Source organism: Ammospiza caudacuta, chromosome 17 (assembly GCF_027887145.1).
Source record: "Ammospiza caudacuta isolate bAmmCau1 chromosome 17, bAmmCau1.pri, whole genome shotgun sequence".
Lineage (NCBI taxonomy): Eukaryota > Metazoa > Chordata > Aves > Passeriformes > Passerellidae > Ammospiza > Ammospiza caudacuta.
Genome location: NC_080609.1, coordinates 15,828,743 through 15,851,291, shown reverse-complemented (window position 1 = coordinate 15,851,291; position 22,549 = coordinate 15,828,743). Strand labels below are relative to the sequence as shown.

The 22,549-nt window shown below is 50.9% G+C and overlaps 1 protein-coding gene across 1 annotated transcript in view; it reads right to left on the bottom strand.

Moving 5' to 3' along the window:
* LMF1 (lipase maturation factor 1) overlaps positions 1 to 16,048 on the bottom strand; it is a 136,198-nt gene extending 120,150 nt beyond the window's left edge. The window contains exons 1-2 of the mRNA XM_058816187.1: positions 15,835 to 16,048; positions 7,441 to 7,750 (exon numbers count right to left, since the gene is read on the bottom strand). Coding sequence (XP_058672170.1) covers positions 7,441 to 7,750; positions 15,835 to 16,048 — 524 coding nt within the window. The remainder of the gene's footprint in view (positions 1 to 7,440; positions 7,751 to 15,834) is intronic.
* Between the last annotated feature and the right edge of the window lie 6,501 nt (positions 16,049 to 22,549).

The following is a 22,549-nucleotide window of genomic DNA, read 5'->3' as shown; positions in this document are numbered from 1 at the left end:
AAGCTGAGCACAGCACTCAGCAACTCTGCCCATGCTCCTTCCCAAAGTCACAGATGGCTCCAAAGCCTGCACAGTTTGTCAGACTCCAGTGGGGTTTGCTTTGGTCAAATGCTGCCAGAGCCAAGAGCAGGTGGCAGCTTTGGGAATCCCACTGGGAGCTGCACGCTGAGCCCAGGGAGAGGGGAAAAAGGATCAGAGCCCAGGCTGAGCATCCCTGGGCTGGGGTGAGCCCCAGCAGCAGGAGCACAGCTGGACACTGACGGGAAACCCCGGGATCAGCAGCAGCAGCCTGGACACATCCAGGACCCAGAACAAGTGGGAATCACCCCCCTGAGCACTGCTGTGATCCTGCTGCTACCAGCAGAAAGGTTCTGCAGGCAAAGTCCCAGGAAAACAGGGTGTCAGTAATTGGTTGATTAAAAGAGGAAGGAATCCTTTAACTGCATTTTAAAATAAATGCATATAAATATAGGCATTTCTATTGCATATAATACATATGCAACATAAATGCATATATATTGCATATGTAATATAATATTTTTATATATAATGAATTTATGCATTATAAATATTGCATAATTGTAATTGCATTAATGGATCTCTCTGGGGCTGGCCTCTGCAGACTGGGACTGCCCAGTGCCACCTGCACCCACCTCACCCAGGACCAGCAACCTCCCACATTCCAGCTCTGCAGCACCAATCCAGCCATGGATCAGCTCCTGCTGCCCACCCTAAGCAGACCCCACTGGGACCTCTCAAGGGCTGCTCCCACCCCAACCCCAACCCAGGGCAAGGAGGGGAAAACCCTCCTCATGCTGGGAGTGGGGGGGAAACATCCAGTAATTCATTTCTGCCATCAGGCACGATTCAATTTCCATCTCTCACCCCAAATATGGTTCTCATTAGCTTCATTAGCTCCCAGTTGTGCTGCAAGGCAGCGGTGTCACATGGAATTAATCTTTGTTTTCATTAATGTGTCATCCCCAGCGCTCAGGGCTGCTCGCAGCATTCTTTGAAACCGATCCATTCCCTCTCTTCTGGGCGGGGAGGAAGTGCCAAAAAGCAGCTTCCTGGGCAGGAAGGATGACCCCCTGAGATCCTGCAACTCTGGCTTGATGTTTGCAGAGATCATCTTTTCTTGCTGGGGACACAGGGAGGGCAGCTCGCAGCAAAAAGGGATGCGAGGCTGAGATAACAAAGAAATTCCTGAGCTTCCCTGCCAAGGCCTGATTAAGGAATGGGATATTCTGACTTTCTAGGTGTTGTTTTTGGGGTATTTTGGAGAGCTGGGAAAAAGCCAGGTTGCAAAAGGGGTTCTGTTTACAAGCCTCTAAAAACCTCCAATTTAGCAAAGGCACCAAGGTGGTTTGGCTAATTAGATTTATCTAAAGATATTTCTTTTTAACACACAAAACTGGACACTGGATTCAGGCACAACAGGAATTTCTGCTTCCACTTCCAACCTGAAGGGAAAGCTGGTCTCAGTTAAGAATTACAGCCCCTCAGTACAAGCTTGTATCACTTCCAGACATGATAAAGCAGGATAGAGACTGATGGGGAGCCCCTGCCAAGGTCACCCTGTCAAGCACAGCTGCCACATCCACTCCTGCCTGTGCACTGATCCCTGGGAACTCCCCACGTGTCCTGATAAAACCCAGGACACCCAGGCTGCCATTCCTTTCTTCACAGCCCCTGATTGTTCAGACACCTTACTGTGAATTTATCCCAGAATTACTCAGTCATTTCAGAAGTGTCTTAGAGATTCTGGTACAAAAACTGATTTAATTCCTGTTGGAAGCCTCTCCCACAGAGCTTGTCCTGCTCATCCCCACAAACACAATCCCACAGGAGTGACACCCCTTTTTTTTCATAGAAAAAATCTTCCTGAATTATCCAAACTGCTTAAAAATCCACTGATTCCTGCTGCCTTGGGCTACTGGGAGCTCCAAGGGGGATTTTTAATTTGCTGTTCAGGACAGGGTTCCCCCAGGATGGGCCAAGGATGGAGCTGGGATAGGGGTGGAATGGGATCATCCTTAAATTCCCTTCCAACCCAAACCACTCCAGGATGATCCCATCCACATTCTCATGCTGTCACCATCAAAGGGTCACAAACAAAAGTGCTTAAAAATGGGAATGTTTTGCAAAATCCAGCCCTGATTCACACCCTGGCTGCTTTCCAACCTGGAGTAAGGAACTCAAAGACCTGCCTCCAACCTTTACCAGGCTGGATCACTCTGGACAAAGCACCTAAAGTCTCAGAACCCAAAGGTGGAGAAAATCAGAGGAAAAAGCACTGGAAGAGGTTCATTTCATGGCCACTCAGGTGTTCCTGGAGAGGGAAAACACTCCCTGAGCATCTCCTGAGCTCAGGAGCTCAGCCTGACCCAGCCCCTGATTAAATCCTGCATGGTTCAAGTGCTTTTTAATGAGAATAAAACAAACCCTCCACCACACTCCAGCCCTTCCCCTGTCTCTGTTGCAGATGAACTCCTGAGGACACTCAATTAATTGCAATTAAACCACCTGCCCAGAGCCAAGCCTGCCTGAACCTGCTGCACACTTGAACTTCCAAAATCTCCTTTAATGTGAAACTTTCAAGCTGCTCTGTTCCAGCAGCTAAAGGTGAAAAACCACCAGGAACTTGGGGGCAGAAACTGAGGCATCTCCTCCACTCTGGGCAATATTTTGGGCTTCAAAGGGCAAATTTCACACTCCTTGAAGGATAAAAAGGAGCTGCCTGGTCCTTCTCTGGCCCTAAATCCCACCTGGTCCTTTTCTGACCCCAAATCCCTGCCTGGTCCTTCTCTGGCCCCCCAAATCCCTGCCTGGTCCTTCTCTCGCCCCCCAAATCCCTGCTGCACCACTCTTTTCCACAAAGGAAGACTCCACTAAAAAGAACCTTGCAACCACCTCATGCTATAACATTTTATTTATTGCCTTGTTTAACTTATTCCCTTGAGCTCCTGTAACTCAACCAGAATCTAGAATGAAAATAAAGGCAACAGGATTTAAAATCCCATAATTCCAGCTTTTTTTTTTTCTTTTTTAATCTGTGCTGTCTGACAACGGGCAATGAGCTTTGGGAACACAATAACCCAGGGGAAGGAAGGGTTTGCAGATGCCAGTTGGAAATGCTGGAAGGGAGGAAACAACAGGAGAAGAAGCAGGAGATCAGTGGCAGAGTAGCTGAAAAGTTTGTTTCTATAAGAAAATGTAATAGCTCTCTGGAGACACCTTACTGGGGGATAAAAGTGAATTTATCCCAGAATTACTCAGTCATTTTAGAAGTGCATTAGTGATTCTGGTACAAAACTGATTTAATTCCTGCTGGAAGCCTCTCCCACAGAGCTTGTCCTGCTCATCCCCACAAACACAATCCCACACCACAAATGGAGCCTTCCTGGGGTCACCTGCAATGAGAATTTTGATTAAACCAACCAAGCTTTTCCCATATTCCTGTTTAAATGGATGAAAACCCACAATAGGAATATTCAGGAGGAAGTGGGGAGAAAGGCAAAGCTATTTGTGTGGGACCAGTGGAGCTGCACTCTGGACAAGCTGCAAAGTGGATGTTGGGCTACAAGGAATTCCCACAAAAATCTTTTAAAACAGCTTCTATTTGACTCAAACTGACTACCACCACTTTACTCCTATTTTACTACTGCAAAAATGACAGGAATAATCAAGGTTAAAATGAACATAACGATTCAGCACTTCACCCAACAGGTCAGATATTAAATATTCCTCTGCCCTGGCAGATTTTGAACTTCTTGACAGTCTCCTACTTCAAAAGGAAAAAGTTCAAAGTGGCAGATGGGGAAAAAGAAAAAAAAAAAATCCAGTATATTAAGGCAGACACACTGAGCTTCTGATGCAAGTGTGACACCATCACGTGGGTGGCTTTGACCCCAAACACATCCAGGTTCAGTCTGCACAGACCCACAGCTGGGTTGGGAAACCCAGCATGACAAAACCACCACATTTCAAGGTGGAAAGCACTGGCAATCCCCACCCCACACTTCCCAGGCACCAAAATAAATCCATTTCTCTGCAAAGTCACTTCACTGTGAGAGCCACCCGAGTGCATCTCATTCCAGGCTGCTGAGAGTCAAGCACAACAAACTGGCAAAGCCAAGGGACACAAGCTGGGCCTGGTTCTTGAGATTTTAGGCTGCCCAAACACTCCTTATCCTGCAAACAGCTCAGAGGAGTTTTCTGAGGGGTTTCAGACCCTCAGCTGTGCTGTCCCCAGCTGCCAGGTGGGGCCAGGGCAGGCAGGGAATGTGTCCTGCCCTTCAAAGGCCACACTTTGCTCTTCTGAAGCTTCCCCTGGCTGAGCCCAAGCCAGCTGGGCAGCAGTTGAAAGAGCTGCTCCTTCAGCAGCCCAAAACAAATAGGGACATTTAAAATTAAAATAGACAAAAGGGCGATAAAAGGAATAAATTGTGCCTCTCTGGCCTAGAGAAGAGAGCTCTATTCCTGCTGATCCTGCTGCATCTGCCCTGGAGGGGCTTCCCAGGGAGGCTCAGCAGAGGATCCTGGTGGATGGGGAGCGCCCACAGGGGTGGCTCACAGGAGCCCAGGTTGGCCAGTGGATAGGGACAGCAGGGTTGCACAAAAAAAATCAAAATAATGTTTTTATTTTCAGCCACAAAGGATTTTAAAAATATATTTGGGCCACAGGAGGAATTTCCTGCTCATTTCAGAGACCTCTCTGCTGGGCTGCCTCATCACTCCAGCCAGGAATGCCTGGCATTGCCCTCCCCATTTCAGGAGAGCTGGGCTCCCCTTCAGGTGCTCTGGAGAAGCAACATAACCCATCAAAGCCTCTCAGCCTGCCCCAAACTGGGAGCAAGACAATCACTGCCCCATCTAACCCCACCTAGAAATCATTGTGAGGAGGAATTATAAAGTCAGCCTTGGTTTTAGGGCCAGCGTTGGTTTTAAAGCCAGCCTTGGTTTTAGGGCCAATACTGCAGATTTTGGGTACTCTGAGCCCCTCCCTTTGCAGCACCACAACTCCTGAAGGACAGGGAGCATTGAGTGAGCCCTGCTTTGCTCTTTCCTTTTGTTTCCCTGCACTGGAAGCAGCCAGCACCCCTCTGTCCTGGGAGTTCCATGTCACACTGGAATAACCTGGGTTGTTCCAGAGGATCTGATGGAAAATGAGCTGGAGTCTTCTCCCTCAGCTCTTCCACCTCATTTCCTGATTAATACTGAAATTAAGAGGAAAAGCAGCTGAGGGAACACCTCTAATCCCCCCTTTCTCTTACCCCTTTCCCCTTGGTGAGCTTTTGTTGTACACCAGGCTAAATTTCACCCCCCAAATCTCAAGGAGCAAAGGAGGGGAAACAATAAATCCAGCCTTATCTCAGGTATCAGGAGTCAATTCCTTTCAAGCACAACAGGCTCCAGGGGCATTCTTGCCAGGATCATTGTCCTGGAGCTGGGAGGGGACCACAGCACTCATCCCTGAGCTTCCCCTGCTCAGGAACTGGGGTTTGGGTAAGGGCTCCTCTCTGTACCCCCCACCCTTTGCCTCTTCCTTAAAAAAGTGCCAAAAGAGCCATCCAGAGCTCACCAGGCACAACTGGAATTATTTTGGGAAGACTTCAGGAGTTCTGCAGGATGTTAGAGGAGCCAGGACCCCCCCATGCCAGGAAAAGTGGGAGCAGAGGAGCAGCACAGCACTCACTGCCCCAAAACATGGAAAAAACCCCACACTGCAGGTGGGGTTTTAAAAATAATAAAACTACAAGAGCTCTAGAGCACAGGGAGCACTCCAGAGAGCTGTGGGCACTAATGAAGAGAGTCTGTCTTAATTATCCCACTGCTCCAGGAATTAACAGATCAAACCTCCAGCCTTGCAGTCACTGCAGCTCCAGAGCTGAGCCTCAAAACCTTGGCAGCTTCAGGGGGAGGTTTTTGGGATTTTTCCCTTCTCCCCTCCAAACAGAAACACAAAGAGGAGGAAGTCAAGGATCACAGCCAGGTTTTGCTCCTGTACCCCTGGAAGCCAGAGCAGGAGGATGCTTGAATTCCTGCCCTTCCACATTAAAACATCCAGAAAACAGAGAAGAAATCCTGGAATAATTTGGGAACAGGCAATGGAAAACCATCCACTGAGTTACTTGTCCAGCTCTGTGGCTTGGTGTCCCAGCTTTAGGTTGGTGCTGAGTTAAGAGCTCAGAGAATGGAGCTTTTCAGAGGCTGCTCTCCTTTACCCACTGACATTCCAGCTGCAGTAGGATGGGAATGAATGGGGCAGCACATGCAAACCCTTAAAATCAAACCCACTGAGCCCATCTGGGGAAAAGGTGCCCTGCTGTAAAGCCAGAACATTTGGGAAGAACCTCCCTGGGCATCTCCTGATGGCAGAAGCTTTTCCCTCCACATGAGCTCAGCTGCAAGCAGAGGCACCTCAGGGGCTGACCTGATGAGATTTGGTGTTTTCATCCTCTTTCAAACAATGTATTTGGGACCTGAACAATAGCAAGAACCAGCCAAACCCTTTATTTCAGCAGCATAGCCTCCCCTGCAGCAGGGTGACTTACAGGAGTCAGGGTGTCTCCTTTTCCCCCCACAAACTTTCTGTGCTTAGTGTGAAACACAGATTGCAGCTCTCTCCTGGACAGAGCTGAAAGCTGAGAAACCCTAAAAAACCCTAAAAGTAATGATTGAGGGAATTCCCTTCAAAAACCATGAGGGGAAGCACTGCACAGCTGGGACAACAGTGTGGAATGTCAGGGAATGCGATGGAATTATGGAAGGCCATGGAATTATGGAACGAAGATCATCAAATCCCACCCTGCACCAATGAGCAAAGGAGAACTCAGGGCAGATATCCCAGCTAAAACATTCCATAAATCATTTGTGCCCATAAATCATTCCTGCCAGGTGCTGTCCTGTCGCAGACATTTCTCCACAGAAATCCTTCCTTTCATATTTCTGTGTCTTCGGGAGCCAGAGGCCCCCGAAGAGAAGGTAAACAATTATTATCAGCTGCTGTGGAACGCAATAGGATTCACCTTGATTGGCTCATTTTCTATGTTTATAATTAAGAGCCAATCACCAGTTCAGGCCAGGGGACTGAGTCCTTGGCCACAACTTTGTTGGGGGTTCTTTTCTATCTCTTCTCAGCTTAGCTAGCAGCTCTGCAAACCTCTCTCTATATTCTTTTTAGTATAATTATAATGTATTATATCATATATTAATAAATTCAGCCTTCTGATCAAGATACAAGATTCACCGTCTCTCTCTCACCAACTGCGACCCACTCAGGTCGCGGTAATACTGTCCTTATCTCACATTCCTACAGGGATAATCTGGTGAGAAGCAATCTCAAATTAGACTGGAAACCCAAACTGCACCAGGAAAAATCAACGTGTACCACAAAGAGCACGAGGGAAAAACAGAGCAGAGGGATTGAGGACCCACCAGATCTGTCCAACGTTGACCAGGGAGAGGTAGAGGAGCCACAGCAGGAACATGAGGACCATGTTGGCACAGCCAGTCAGCAGCACAAAGGCTGCCCCTGCCAGGCCAGCCAGGGCCAGGCAGTCCAGGGTGCTGTCCATGGCAGACCAGTCCAGGAACCAGATGAGAGTGGGGGCATAGCTCAGGGCATCCAGGCCAACCTTGCCCTTGAAGTATTTCTTGACATCCTGCAGGTAGAGCTTGCAGGGGAGCAGCCCCTTCTCCCCTATCAGCTGCTTGTTCTGGTGAAAGGCCACCAGGAAGGCCACAACTGCAGAGGAAAAAGAGAGGGAAAAACTGTGTGAGGAATCACCCAGGATGAGGGAGAGGACTGGAACCCAAAATTAGGGAAGTCATTCTTGGAAGGAATTTATTCCCAAGTTCTTTCTCCATTAAAACCCAACACAGTCACTACAGGGCCCAACAAAAGGTGCCCTGGGTTGCACCTGGAGGATCTTTAAAGGTCCTTTCCAACCCAAACCATCCCAGGATTCTGTGGTTTCTATGAACCACAATGCAGCAGGCAAAGGAATTCTGTAAATCCTGACTTGGCTTTGGAAGAGAACAGATCTCCACCTTTATTTAACATTAAATGGGCATCTACCCAGTACCAGAATATTTTCCTTGTATTGAAAACACTTCATAGATCAAAATATTGTTAATTAGATAGCTTAAACTCATCTACACCAATAATGAGTTGTTCATAGAACCCAAGATGGTTTGGGCTGGAAGGGACCTTGGAGATCCTCTCATCCCACCCCTGCCATGGGCAGGGACACTTCCACTGTCCCAGGCTGCTCCAGCCTGGCCCCAGGCACTGCCAGGGATCCAGGGGCAGCCACAGCTGTGCCAGGGCCTGCCCACCCTGCCAGGGAACAATTCCCAATATCCCATCCATCCCTGCCCTCTGGCACTGGGAGCCATTCCCTGGGTCCTGTCCCTCCATCCCTTGTCCCCAGTCCCTCTCCAGCTCTCCTGGAGCCCCTTTAAGCTCTGGAAAGGGCTCTGGGCTCTCCCTGGAGCCCTCCCTTCACCAGGTGAGCACCCCCAGCTCTCCCAGCCTGGCTCCAGCTCTGGAATTGCTCCAATTCCTTCCCATGCTGAGGACCCCAGAGCTGCTCAGAGCACCCTCAATTCTCTGAGTCCATGGTTCATCCCCACAACTGCCCAGAACAGCAGCTCTGACGCTCTGCACCCTCTCACATCCTGGAAGGTTGGAAATCCAAAATTTTACCATTTTCCCACCCTTTAAATTCCCCCTTTTCCATGTCCTTGCAGCTGTCCCATTTATAGTGTTGCTGCTCCAGCCCTGGACACTCTTAGACCAGCCAGCTGCTTTTTTTAACAGCACATCAGCAATTTAATTACAGCTCATAGACCTAGCATTTGATGTCCTACAGAGAAAGTTGGGCAGTTTTTAGGCATTATCTCATATTTTAGGCATCTCCTGCAGTTACCAATTTGCAGTTTGTAACTCCAGTAATCTCCATGTCTCAGGGAAAAAAATAAAAAATGAGGAAGGCCAACATTTCCTGATTAGGCAGCATCCACTAATTTACCCATCCTTCAAACATTACCCAAACACCAGCCACGTCATGGGCAGCAGCACCAGAGCTCCTGGAAAAAGCCAATTTGTTCCCCTCCCCAATCTTCCTTGGTTAATGATCAAATCTGTTTCCTTCCTTATCTCAATGCTGGCATTCTGCAAACAACAACCCTGGTGTTCATCTGGTGTCTCTCACTGGGAGCACTGGGGGAGAGGCTGTGTGAAATCAGAGCCCAAATTCCCATTTCTTTGAAGTCTGAAGCAGCAACCCAAAGTCTGCAGCCCCAGGGAATCCGACTGAAAGTCCCATTCCCCAGACAAAGGTCTCCAGTGGGTTCCACTTAATCCACTTAACGCTCCCCCAGCTCTCTGCACAGAGCCATGGGTTTTATTCTCATTTAAAAACCACTAAAAGTCATCAGCAGCACACAGCAGAGGTCACTGGGAGGGTTCCCTTTGATTCCACAAGATCCTGAACCCCAGGGATGGCACAATAAAGTTGGGAGCTAATGGGTTGTGTCTCTTCCCATCCATCTTTTCTACACAGTGAATGATTTTACAAATAAAAGACATTTTTCTTCAGTTATTTTCCTCAATTATGGATAGGGAGAGACATGAGAAAAGCTGATTCAAACACTACAGGATCAGTTCTGGGACACAAATTAAGTGTCTTCTATTTTACCCATATTTTTCCACCAACACTCAGCTCAGCACAACTGTGTAATCAGAAAGCCTGACATGAAACCAGCAGAAATAAAATTCTTCTGAGCTTTAGATAGCTTAATATCTTCATTTTTGGCTTTAAAAAAGCCAGCTGAAAGGCAGTTCTGCCTTAAAACCCCGTGGCTTGATTTCCCATGATTAACACTGCAATTTGCTGCACAGTTTTCCAAAAGTGCTAATCAAATTCACCTCTAAATGCTCCAGAATTGCTGTCCCAACCCATAAATGCTGAGCAGGTTTTTGCCTAAAAAAAGTACAAATTAGACCCCTGTGCTGTGCACGAGACAAACAAGGAAAGGGTAAATTAGGAAAAACAAACAGCAGCAATTCCAGCACAGTGCACACTGGATGGACAGAACCCTGCTCAGCCTCTTGAGCCCGCTGACAGTGAAAGATGGGTTGGAGTTGCCATGAAATGCACATTTTGGATGGCCCAGCTCAGGCTCCAAAGGGGTTTTCCCATTTCCCACTGCTGGGATTTCCACCCACAGTGAAAACCAAGCAGCACCAGCCCTGATTTTGGGAGGATTCACGTGCCCCAAAGCAAACCCCACGGTTCCAGCTGTGTCTGATCCATCACCGGCCAGGTGATGCTCGCACTCCCAGAGCTCCATCCCGGGTCCAGCTCCCTCTCCTGGACACTCCCCATGCTCACTCTGGGATCGCTCAGGCTCCCTCTCCACCCATCCCCATCCAGCTCCACCTTCATCCATCCCTGCTCCATCTCCTGAGGTTCCCCCCCAGGCTGCAGTTCCTGTGCTGCTGGACACGGGGAAGAGCTGAAACGAAAGAAGCTGCAGAGGATTTCAGGAGCACAGGAGATGCTGAGACCCAGGAGGGGAAAAGGGAAGTTATTTATCAGCTTGTCATTGCTTCCTCTCCCTGAAGCCCAGAGAAACTGGAGCTTTAAATTCAGTGTAACAGACCCTGCTGCCTTCTCCAGGAGCCTTCCCTTGAAGTGTGGCTTGGTCAGGGGGTATAAAAATCCCTTTTCCCCCAAAGCCTGTGCTCCTTCCTCCTCCTTAATCCTTATTCTGGAACCTCTCTCCCTGTGGCCTCATGTTTGGGGATTTTCACTCTGGGCCTTCCAGCTCAACTTTGCTTCCACTTTGGGCACTGAGTGGCAGCACCACCACCCTGCTGGGCTTGGGGCACACACTGCCCCACCTCTCCTTGCTCCTGGGGCTTTTCCCTGGGATTCTGCACCCTCCAAACCTCCAGCCCTGGCACAAACCCCACCACCCTGGGCTCACTGCCTGTGCTTCCCTTCCCAGGGACAATTCCAGGATCTGGGAGTGCCCAGCCCCCTGTGGCACCTGGATGTGCCGTTCCTGGGGCTGTGCAGGTGGAGGGAACAGAGCAACTCCAGGTCTGCCTCCCACTGCCGAGCCTCTGACAGCTCACATGGGAGCTCTCCTTGCTGCCAGCTGAGCTTTACATAATACATGCAAATTACCAGGGCTGCTAATAGACCTTCCATACTTATCCTCACCTCAGAAGGTGCCTCACTGTACTTTTCCATTAACTCTCCCCCCTCCCAGCCTCCCGCCTCCCCCCTTGTTCAACCCCCCATGGTACCAATAACCACCACCCAAGCATCCCCATCCAAAGGGATTCACTCCATCCAGATTTCCCTGGCACCTCAGCTCCCTTCCCTCAGTCCAGGCTCAGACTGTCATGGTGGGAGAAGGAGAGAATCCCATTTTTCATGCTCAGGAAAGATTTAAAGATGTGAAATCCAAAACTTTCCGGTCATATGGCTTTTTCTGTCTTCCCCTCCTCTTGTTAAAAGAAGTCTTAACTTTTCCTTGATGCCCAAACCACAAGAAGAACTGAACCAAGAGCACAGAGGTTTGCCTGAAACCCAAACTACATTTTGCACACACACACAAACTCTGCCTGGAGCAGTTTACCAAGTGCCCCTTTGACCCAAGGAGGCATTTGAACAGGCCCTGAGCTGGATGCTGCAAGCTGAGGTTGCACTGCTGGAAAGAAGAAAGAGCAGAATATTCCTGGTGTTTTATTTCCATAGAAATGAATCAAATAAATTTTCAATTGATGAATTCCCCTGCAAAGTTTTGCAACACAGAAGCAACAACAGCAGAGCACTGAGCAAAAGGGTGAAGCCAAGCACCCACAGAAACCACACAGAGTGCTCTGCCCTTAACATCTTTTTTGTTTCCTTGTCTTTCATGGCCAAGCTGAAGACTTTGGGGTGGTTGCTCGAGGGGAGGGTTTGAAGTTCTTATCTCCCTGCTGCCTCCTTGTTTGAAAAGCTGTGGAAATAGCCTGAGACCCAAAGGGAAGCTTTTTCTGTCCAAAACCACCCCAGCCCACAGCTGGAGGATGCCCTGGGAAGATCCCTCTGCTCCAAAGTGGCTTTGGACAAGGAGAAGACAGGGACAGAGATTCCCTTCTCCGCTTTTGTTATTTTTTATTCCCATTCCAGGGGGATGCAGCTGCTCAGAGGACCCAGAGCTGGTGCTGCACAGCCCTGCCAAGGAGCACTGAGCTGCAATAAAACCTCTCAGGGCAGCAAAAGCGCCTGGAGATGTTCTCTAACCCTGAGCAGGCAGGCTGAACGCTACTGGGAGTCTGTGAATAAAGCTGAGGAAAGGGAAGGCAGGGGAGATGGCAGAGAAAGAGAGGAGGAAGGACACCGGGGAGAGCCAGGAGCCTACAGGAAGCCAAACCCCCCGAGAGGGCTTTGGATTTCACATTGAGGAAGAAGGAGCCTGAACCTCCCGTAGCTCTGGCGCTGGGGAAAGAAAATACTATTAAACAATACATAACGAGAAGGAAGATAAACTGGATTTAAATAATAGCTTTTATTTCAAAGCTCTCCACAGAGCCTGGCTGAGATTGGGGAGGGTGGTATCTAATTACTGACATTTCTACAGCTGGAATCTGATGAGGGTAATCACCCAAAAAGAGCACTTAGAAATGATTTAGAAGGAGGGTGAAGGGAGCAAATAATGCACATTTGTTGTTGAGAGCTTTGGGACCAGCTATTTACCTGTAAGAGCACTTCCAACAAGACCTCAAGGTATTTCTGTATTGCCAAAAAACCCATCCCTGCCACAGGGTAAGACCAGGGTGGAAAAGCTGCAGATCTCCAAGTGACATCTGGCCAAACCTCTGCCCTGCTCAGGTGAGACCCCACCTGCAGAGCTAGCTCCAGGGTCCCCACACAGGGAGGGCCCTGGAGAGAGTCTAGAGGAGGCACCAGGACGAGCAGAGGGATGGAGCAGCTCTGCTGGGAGAGCTGGGGCTGTTCACCTGGATAGGAGAAGCTCTGGGATGACCTCACTGTGGCCTTCTAGGACCTGAAGGAGCCACCAGGAAACAGAGAGAGACCATTTCCAAGGGATAGAGGGACAGGACAATGCTGTAAGGACCAAACCTCACAGAGCCCTTTCAGCTGGATCCACTTTCCCTGCCAGCAGCAGGTGGGGTTGGTCTCTGACCTCTCCAAACCCTCAGATCTTCTCCCACCTCCCATTTCCAACCTGCCTCTCACAGGAGCTGCTTTGCCAGGGACTTCCCAGGCTCAAGCTGCTTCTGGAAAACCCCTTCAAAAGGCACAAAAAAAGAAGAGGAGAGCAAAAGCAAAGGGGGAGCGCACACAGAGGGACACTCCACACCTGCCTTGCTCTGCCTGTCCTCCTTCCACACGGGAAGATCCTCAGGGAAAACATCTCCCATACCACAGCAGGCAACGAACACCCCCTTGGGAACGGGGCGGGGGCAGGAAGGAGGTGACAAGCCCTCAGAGCACACTTTGGGGCCACTGCACACCCCAAAACGTGTTTCTCTCCACCCCATCCTCAAGGTTCCTCACTCTCCCACCCAGGAGTGGAACAATCCCTGAGCTCCCAGAGTTGAGCCCTGACCACATTCCCCAACACCTTAACACAAATCCCCCCCCAGAGGAAAGGGAAAGGAAAGGGTTACACATGAAAGGGTGAAATGAAAGAAGGGGGGAAACCATCCCTCGGCTGAGGAATGTCAAACTGTCACAACGGCATCAACCGTCTCCTCAGCGAGTCTGAGCCTCGGTGTGCGCGGAATCGCCGCGTCTGGGAGAAAAATCAGCTGTCACACTAAATGCTTCCATCTCCAGAAAAAAAACTGTAAGAGCAGCTTGGCACTGAGGCACAGAATTGTTTTCTGCTGTTTTTAAAGCCAGGCACTCCAAAGAGATCAAAGGGCAAAGCCTCCTTCCCACTGGAGCATCCAGGGGAATCTGCCCGCTCACAACTCCAGCTCGCACACAACAAGCACTTTCCACCTCACAAATTCTTGTGGGGCACCTCTCCTGCACTGCCAGCCTCAGCCCTGCTGCCTGTAGGAATGTGTCCTGTCTCAAAGCAGGCCCAGCTTCCTGGCTTTGGTTCATTTGGCTCACCCCAAGGCAGCAGCAGAACTCCCCAGGGCCTGAGCACAGCCAAGCACAAGTTGCACAACAAGCAGGTGAACTTTTCCTCTCCTCCACCTCTTCCCTTAACAAGGGACACAAACATTCTCCTGCCCTGCTCCTTACAGCTTCAGTACCCCAAACTCTCCCTCTGCCACCCCACTCTCCAAAAGGCTTCCTCACCCCACACTATAGAGGTATTTTGGGGTCTCCCCACAACTTTCAGCCATTCTCACTCCTCTCTCCTACTTGAAAAACCACCACAAAGAATTATCCCCCTTTTTTTAGCAGCCCACATTCACTTACCAACCTGCAAACTCAGCTTCACCCTCTGGCCCAGCCTCTCCCAGCCTCCTTTTCTCCTGCAGCCCATCAGCTTCAATCGCTTCCACCTGTAACTCACCTGAACCCAATCAGATCCTCATTCCCCACCTCGTTGTCCCAGGTGTCCCACTCACCACAAGGGTCCCACACCTTTGATTTCCACCAATTCCCACCCCTCCAGCCAGCCCCTGCTCCCTTCCCACTCCCAACACCCCTCTGGTCCCATGTGTGGCACATTTATCACCCCAAATCCACCCTGGGCAGCAGCAGCAGCCTCCACTGAAGGCACGGCACAGAGCACTAATCAGTTTTTCATAAGGAAACTGCAAACTGAGCCACGGGAAACTCAGCAGCCTGGATTTACACACGGGGGAATATCAAAATCGCTTTCATTTTGACTGAAAGAGTCATAACCTCGCATTTCACTGAGAGCTGAAACCAAACTAGAACCAGAGCACGTGTCAAAGCCATACGAAACTACAACTTCTGCATGGTTTTGATGCAAAATAATCTAAGCAAGCTGGCAGGCTACAAATTCTAACGATTCTGTGGACAAATCTGGGGCAAGTTTAGAATTTGTACCGTGGTGTGTTACTTGTCAGTTTCGGTTTCACTGTAAATATTTTTAAGCAGAGCACCAGTGGGCTCTGAGCACAGCTCTCAGTGCCAAAGCGAGAGGCAAAGGAGCACGGCAGAGGCTGGAAACTGCTTTCACTGTGGAATATTTTAAGGTCATGTTGACTCTAGGTCCTGGCTGTTGGTGATGCTGGCACCCAGAGATGGCATCTGTCCCTGCAGTCCTGCTATAGGACAAAGAGTTCCTCTCTTGCACTGCGAGGTCGCAGCTTCAAGGGAAAGGATGAACAGCTCCTAGCAGCTCTGCTGAGAGGTGCCAGCCTCGTGGTGTGAGCAAAGTTCTCCTTCCAGCTCCACCAGTTTCCAGCATCACTAACCCCATCCAGCCATCCCCAATCCACCAGGAAAGTGGGACGGGGAAAGAAGAGAATCATGGAATATGCAGAGATTTTATGATCATCCACAATGATCATAAAATGATAGAATATTCCCAAGTGGGAGGGTCCTGCAGGGATCGTCAGGTCCAGCCGCTGTTCCTGTAACATCCCCAAGGATGCCACCACGTGCTTGGGAGCGGAGGGCTCCTCTGGCAGCTCTGAGAATGTGCTTATTCCCTGGGGAGCCTGCTCCGTGCACCAGCACCCTCGGGGGATGGGAAAACGGCAAAACCTCTCCCTGCTCTCCCTCAGCCCTCCCTGGCACAGCTCCAGCCGTCCCCGGGCACCACTCGGGGACAGCACGGGGGGATCAGCGCCCGCCCGGCACTCACAGTACAGGAAGGCAATGGAGCGCAGCAGCACGATGCGGGTCAGCCAGAAGGTGCCCGGGGAGAGCGGCGGGGCCGCAGCAGCGAGCCCGGCCTCGGGAGGCTCGGGGGATGCAGCGGGGGCCGCTCCGGGAGCTCCATCGGGGGCTCCGGCCCGGCCCGGGCGGCGCTGGCGCAGCCCCGCGCTGGGAGCCGCCATGTCGGGCACAGCGAGCATGTGCGGCCCGGCGGGGCGGGCCGTGAGGGGACACGGCTGGGACGGGAGGAAAATAGGGGAAAAACGGGCAGAAATGGTGAAAAACGGGCAGAAATGGGGAAAACGCGCTGCAAAGCGGCGGCGCCGTGTCGGGCGCGGCGAGCGTGTGCGGCCAGGCGGAGCGGGGCGTGAGGGGACACGGCGGGGACGCTGAGAAAACAGGGAGAAATGAGGCAAAACGGGCAAAAATGGGACAAAACGGGCAGAAATGGGGTGAAACTGGCAGAAAATGGGAGAAACTGGCAGAAATGGGGCAAAAGGGGCAGAAATTGGGAGAAACTGATAGAAATGGGAAGAAACTGACAGACTGCTCTTCAAAGCGGGGCCGCCGTGTCGGGTATAGCGAGCGTGTGCGGCCCGGCGGGGCGGGACGTGAGGGGACACGGCGGGGACGGGGAGAAACGGGGCAAAACGGGCAGATATGAGGCAAAAAGAGCAAAAACGGGGCAAAAAGGACAGAAATGGGTAGAAACTGGCAGAAATGGGGCAAAAGGGGCAGAAATGAGGAGAAACTGACAGACTGCTCTTCAAAGTGGCGCCGCCGTGTCGGGGACAGCGAGCGTGTGACGTGTGGGGACACGGCGGGGATGGGGAAAAATAGAGGAAAACCAGGAAAAACGGGCAGAAATGGGGCAAAACGGGCACAAATGGGGTAAAAAGGGCAGAACGCTCTTCAAAGCGAGGCCACAGTGTCGGGTATAGCGAGAGTGTGCGGCCCGGCGGAGCGGGACGTGAGGGGACACGGCGAGGATGGGGAAAAATAGGGGGAAAACGCGGAGAATTCTCTGCGAACCGGCGAGAAAATGCAAAGTTTTATTTAAAAAATTAAAATATTAAATAAAGTAAGAGGCCAGCGCGGCTGCGGAGGTGTGAGATGACTGGAGCGTCTCTGTGATGAGGCTGAGGGAGCTGGGGCGGGCTGGAGGAGGGAAGGGGAGAGGGGATCACATCTATTAAAATATTTCCAAGGTGTTTTGGAGGATGATGCCGGGCTCTGTTCTGTGGTGCTCAGTGACAGGATGAGCAGTGTATCCTAAGCTAAATCAGAATCCAAATCGCAGAATATTCTGTTTTAGAAGGGACTGGCAAGGATGATGGAGTCCCTTCAGTGAATGGCTCTCATTGAATCCACAGCCTTGGAGTTGTCAGCACCATGCTCGGACCGGCTGAGCTCAGGACAGATTAACACAAATTCCACTTCAATTTATAGAAAAACTAGTTTGCATGGAGGTGGCAGGGCCGTGGAACAGGGAGGGTGGATCTCCCTCTCTGGAGATGTCCCAAAGCCACCTGGACACGTTCCTGTGTCACCTGCTCCAGGTGACCCTGCCTGAGCTGGGGAATTTAAGTTCATTTTAAGTTCAATTCCTCATGTTTTTCTCATGGTTTGGGTTGGGAGGGACCTTAAAGCTCATCCACTTCCAATTTTAGGCACCTTCCACTTGCAGGTTGCTCCAAGCCCCGTCCAAGCTGGCCTTGGACACTTCCAGGGGCAGCCACAGCTTCTCTGGGAATTCCATCCCAGCCCCTTCCACCCTCACAGGGAAGGATTTCTTCCTAAAATCCCATCTAAATTCACTGCTTAAAATACCACCATGATTTTTACTTTAAATAATTTACAGACATCAAACAGTTGGCTGCATGGAGTTCATAAATAGTATTTTTGAACGTAAACATACATTGAGTATCCCCTTAGTAAACACCTTGGTGCTGGTCGCTGAGAAAGCATCTGCTATCAGGTGTAACATTATTCAACACTTCCCAGCCTCTAAACCAGTCCCTTCTAAATGCCCCTTTTGTTTTTCCAGTTTCCCATCACTGCTGCTCGCATTGTTCTCCTTAGGAAAAAAAAAATTAGAAAAAATGCCACATAATGGTGCATTGTATAGGGAAGGAAAAATCAGCTGTTTGTTAAAGGCCACTGGAATAGTGCAGTTCTGGATCAGCCACGAGGTTTGGAGAGGAAAATTTAAATAGATGGGAGCTAACGGTTTCCTCCTTTGTGGGGTCTTTTACAGCAAATTCCACATTAAACGGGGGTGTCTGTAAAACAAACTGGATAACTGAGGAAATTACTTCAGGAAAGTGCAAGGTTTAGGTTAAAGTTTAGCAAAAAGGGAAGAGTCTTTGAGGCTGGGAGGGGAATGCTGAGCTGGGTCGGTTTTTATTGCCGAGGGTCACTCTGAGATGTGCCCCATCATGGACCAGGAGCACCTTCCAACAGGACAAGCTGTAAATTTTCAGCCTAAACCAGCAGAAATGTGTGAAACTAAAAAGGACTCAATTCACATTACAGGCAGTGGAAGCTTTTCCTGGCTTTCCTGGAAGATGATTCAGAAAGAAAAACATGTGATAAACCGGTTGATTAGGACACCAAATGATGTCTTTTCTGTCCCAAATGTGACTCGAGGATATTTGTGTGTCCCTCCCAGCTCAGATACTCTGTGACTGCACGAATCCCTTTGTGGGACCATCACCTGTGCTGGCTTTTCTGCTCACTTCTCCATTTCTTCTTTTATTTTTATCTGGCGACTTGAGGAAAGAAAACAGTGCAGAAATAACTCAGACAAGATATTCCAGAGCGAGCTTTGGAGCCTTTCAAGCCTCCAGGGGAAGGCGATTCATGAATGCCAGGCGGGCAGGGGCATCATTGATGCTCATCTCCATTCACCCAGCCACCCCCAACGCCACGTCCCCTATTTTGCTGTGTTCCAAACCAGCTGCAGGAGTGCCAGGGGAACAAGCCTTCACTGTCACAGCAGCCAGCAGCTGTCCCCAGCAGCACCCCAACCCCGCTGGCTGGCCCTGGCACCCGAAATCGCTCTGTGTTCATTCAGCTCTGGCCTTTCTCCCCTCTGGCTGCCAGGATTTGGCTTGAAAGGGAGCAGAGAAAGCCGAAATCAGGAGCTTGGGAGGCAGCATGAGCACGGGGGGCTGCTCTGAAGGGAGCAGACGTGCAGCTGTGGATAATGCAGGCACACACCGAGCGCTCAGCTGCGCTTGCTGAAGGGGACGTGGGCACCTCACAGGGAATTCGGGAGCTTCCTTCTGCTAAGCCATTTCTTTCCAGCAGCAATAATTCTTCCCTTTAAAATCCCCAATTTTCCCTGTGGAAATCGAATCTTTAACTCCAGGATTAAGGCTGGAAAGGATTTTTAGAGGAAGAATCACCTTTTTTTCTTGTGTATTAGTGCAGGTTAATGAGGGGCTGGTTCAGAAGAGGGATCCTTCAGTGGTACCACAGGACAAGCAATGAGTAATCACAATAATCATAATTAATCACAATAACCCCCATTATTTTGAAAAGATGCCATCCAGGCTGTGCTGTGCAGGAGGAAAGAAGAGATCCAACACCTCACCTAACATTTAATGTGTAATTCATACATGGGTGGGTTTTGATCCTGCATCCCAGAGCACATCCACGGGCTCCAGAGATTCCATGTGCTCTCATCCTCTAAAAATGCCTTCCCTGGCTGCCACTGGAAAGGAAATTTTTCCTTCCTGGCACGAGCAGGGCTCTGCCTGCTCTGGAGCCAACGCACACACTTTATTCCTGCAGGAGGAAGGGATATGGAACAGAGGAACCGGGATGGGACATGGAGCAGCCTCCATCCCACAGGGGTGCTGAGGATTCCCAAGTGGGAGTGTGATGGAGCCAGGCACACAGACCTTGGATTTACTGCCTGATTCCCAGAAACACTGCCTGAGCTGGCCAGGAACTTTCTCAGAGGCCACGTCAGAAAATGAAGCAATATTCCAAACATCAGCCTCCGCTGTGCCCACTCTGTCAGGAAGAGCTGGATCTGTTCCCCCAAATCCTCTCTGAACTGGGTGCACTCCTAAAGCTCCAGTGGGCCACAGGGACCTGGGTTGTGCCCTCCCAGATCTGCACCCTTTTCCTGGGAATGCTGTGTCAGGCCTCTGGGATCCTGCCCTGCAGCTCCAGCCCATGCCCATCCCTGGGCAAACATCCCCATCCTTTGTCATACAAAAATCCGGCCACGAGACCCCGCGGGACAAACGGCCCCACTTGAACCCACTTGTTCCCCGAGCATTATCTCATTCCATTTCATGGCTGAGCGAACTTCTCAGGAAACCAGAGCTCCTGAGCAGCTCCAGGTGCTCCAGCTCCCTCCTTTCCCCGTGTTCTGGCTGTGTGAGGGCAGGGAATTGTGCTCCATCCCCCAGGAGCGACACGGGAACACGGAATGGTTGGTGCGGGATCAGGGACGTGCAGCAGGACACGTTCCCTGCCCCGCGTCCTGCAGGGGCAGGCACGGCCTCATCCCCGAGCCCATCTCCGGAACAAGAGGAAACAACCACCCAAAGTCACCTTCCTCCTTCTACCTGTGCTGCACAAAGAGGAATTCAAGCCTGTGGGCTGGCAAATGCAATTTTCTGCCTCAGGCAGGGCTGGGGAGCCCTGGAAGGCAGCAGCGAGCAGGGGAGAAAACCAAAGTCTGTAATTCCTCCTGTCCTTGGGGGCTTCTTTCGCAGGGATCTTTGGAGCTGAAGACAGGGAGCAGAAAAAAGGGGTTCTTGTTCCCATTCCTACCTCCAGAACTCCGAGCATCCCATAAATCCCTTCCCAGCCTCAGTCACGCACTGAGGTTGGGATCTTCCGAGGAAGGTGCTCCGCAGGAGGGGCTGAACCGGGAAAAAATGGACTAAAAATAGTGATTATTGCTTGGACTCAAACCTGGATAAAACAGATGAAACACTGGAATTCTGTGAGTCAAGGTAAATTGCCTAATGAGACAGGATTTATAGGAATACGCATTAATTATGGGTCACAGGAGAGGGGAAAAAAGATTTTCCGAAGTGTCCAACAGCATTGCAAAGTCACCAATCCACAGCCCAGGGAAACATAAACTCATCCCAAATCTCATTAAATTTTAGAAGAAAATTTCAATTATTCAATTAGCAAGTCCAACGTATTTAGTTTACCTTGAGACTTAAAATAATTTTTTTTTTAAAAATGCTTTGAAAATTGCATTTCAAATATGTCATGTGGTAACTCTGCAAACAGAAAGCTGAAAACTGGGAAAATTACAGTTTGGGGTTTTTATAAAAAGAATAAAATTAAATCCTGCTTTGCCATTTGAGAGAACAAATTAATTTTCACATAGAAGGCAGACGAATATTCGGGCACATTTAAACACATTTAAATTCACAGCATACGGTTTATTTATTACACATCACAATAATTAAACAAAAACCACCACGTTCTTGGTACTTTTTAAACGCTGGAATGCCTGAAGCCCAATTTCTTATTTTTTCCCCTGTTAATATACCGTGACCCTCTATTTTTCCGAGGGGAAGCAGCAAATAAAACTTGAATTTGGGGAGTTGTTTTTATTTCTCCCTCCCAGTCGCAATTAGAAGGCTGAATTCTGCGGATAATTAAAATCAAATGCTCCAAAGAAACGCTGGAAGACCAGGACTGGCTTAGAAAGGGACAACTTAAACAGACGGGTGAGGTTTTGGGGGTCACCCTCCCTTTTTCCCCCATCCAAAGGCTCACCCCGAGGTGCCGCATCCTCCTCCGGCCGGGACCTCCCGGGCGCTTCCCGGTGCTCGGGATGGAGCCGGCTGCGGGAAAAGAGGAGGGAGAGTCGGGGAGGGGACACGGAGAGTCTCGTGTCGCTTTTTTCCAGCGATTCCGCGATTTCCTCCGTTACTCGCCCGCTGGGGAGAGCGGGGCCGGAGGGACGCGCTCGGGGCTGTGGGAGCGCACGGCCCGGGGGCACCGGGATGGGCTGCGGGGACACACAGGGAGCTCTGCCCGCCCGGCCACGCACCGACCGCCCCGAAAACCCCTGGAAAAGGGGATCAGAAATAAAATAAAATAAAACCGGCGGTCCCACGGCACCGCTCCGCCGTCCCGGAGCCGCTGCCGCTCCGCCACCCCCGTTCCGCGGCGCTGGGGAAAGGACGCGGCCGCTGTAACCCGCACCCGCTCCCCGGTACCCCGCTAGCAAACCGGGCCCCGGCTGCACACCGGAGCGTGAAACATCCCCACCGTCGGGGGTCCCCGCCAGTACCGCGCGGCGGTGAAGGGCCCGGACGATTTGCAGCGGGAAAAGCACAGAGGAGCCGAAAGAGGCAGCCGGAGCAGGGAGCCGGAACAGCGGCGGGCGGCATCCACCGGGCCCGGGGGGGCAGCGGGACCCTCAGCGGGACCCCGCGCTGGCGGCGGCTCCGGCCGGCGGAGCGGGAGCTCTGAGGCGGCGGGCGGGCGGCACGGGCCCGCTGTGGAGAGCCACGCCCCTTATGCAAATCACCGCGCCTTCTCCACCAATGACGAGCGGCGGCGGAGGCGGGGCCGCTCGCCCTGCCCTTAAAGTAACTTGTTGCCAGGGGCCCCGTTTCGCACTGGACGTGGAGCGCGGCGCGGGCAGCGCGGGGCCCCGGCGGCAGCGGCGGCAGGACCGGCTGCGGAGCGCGGGGGGTAGCGCGGAT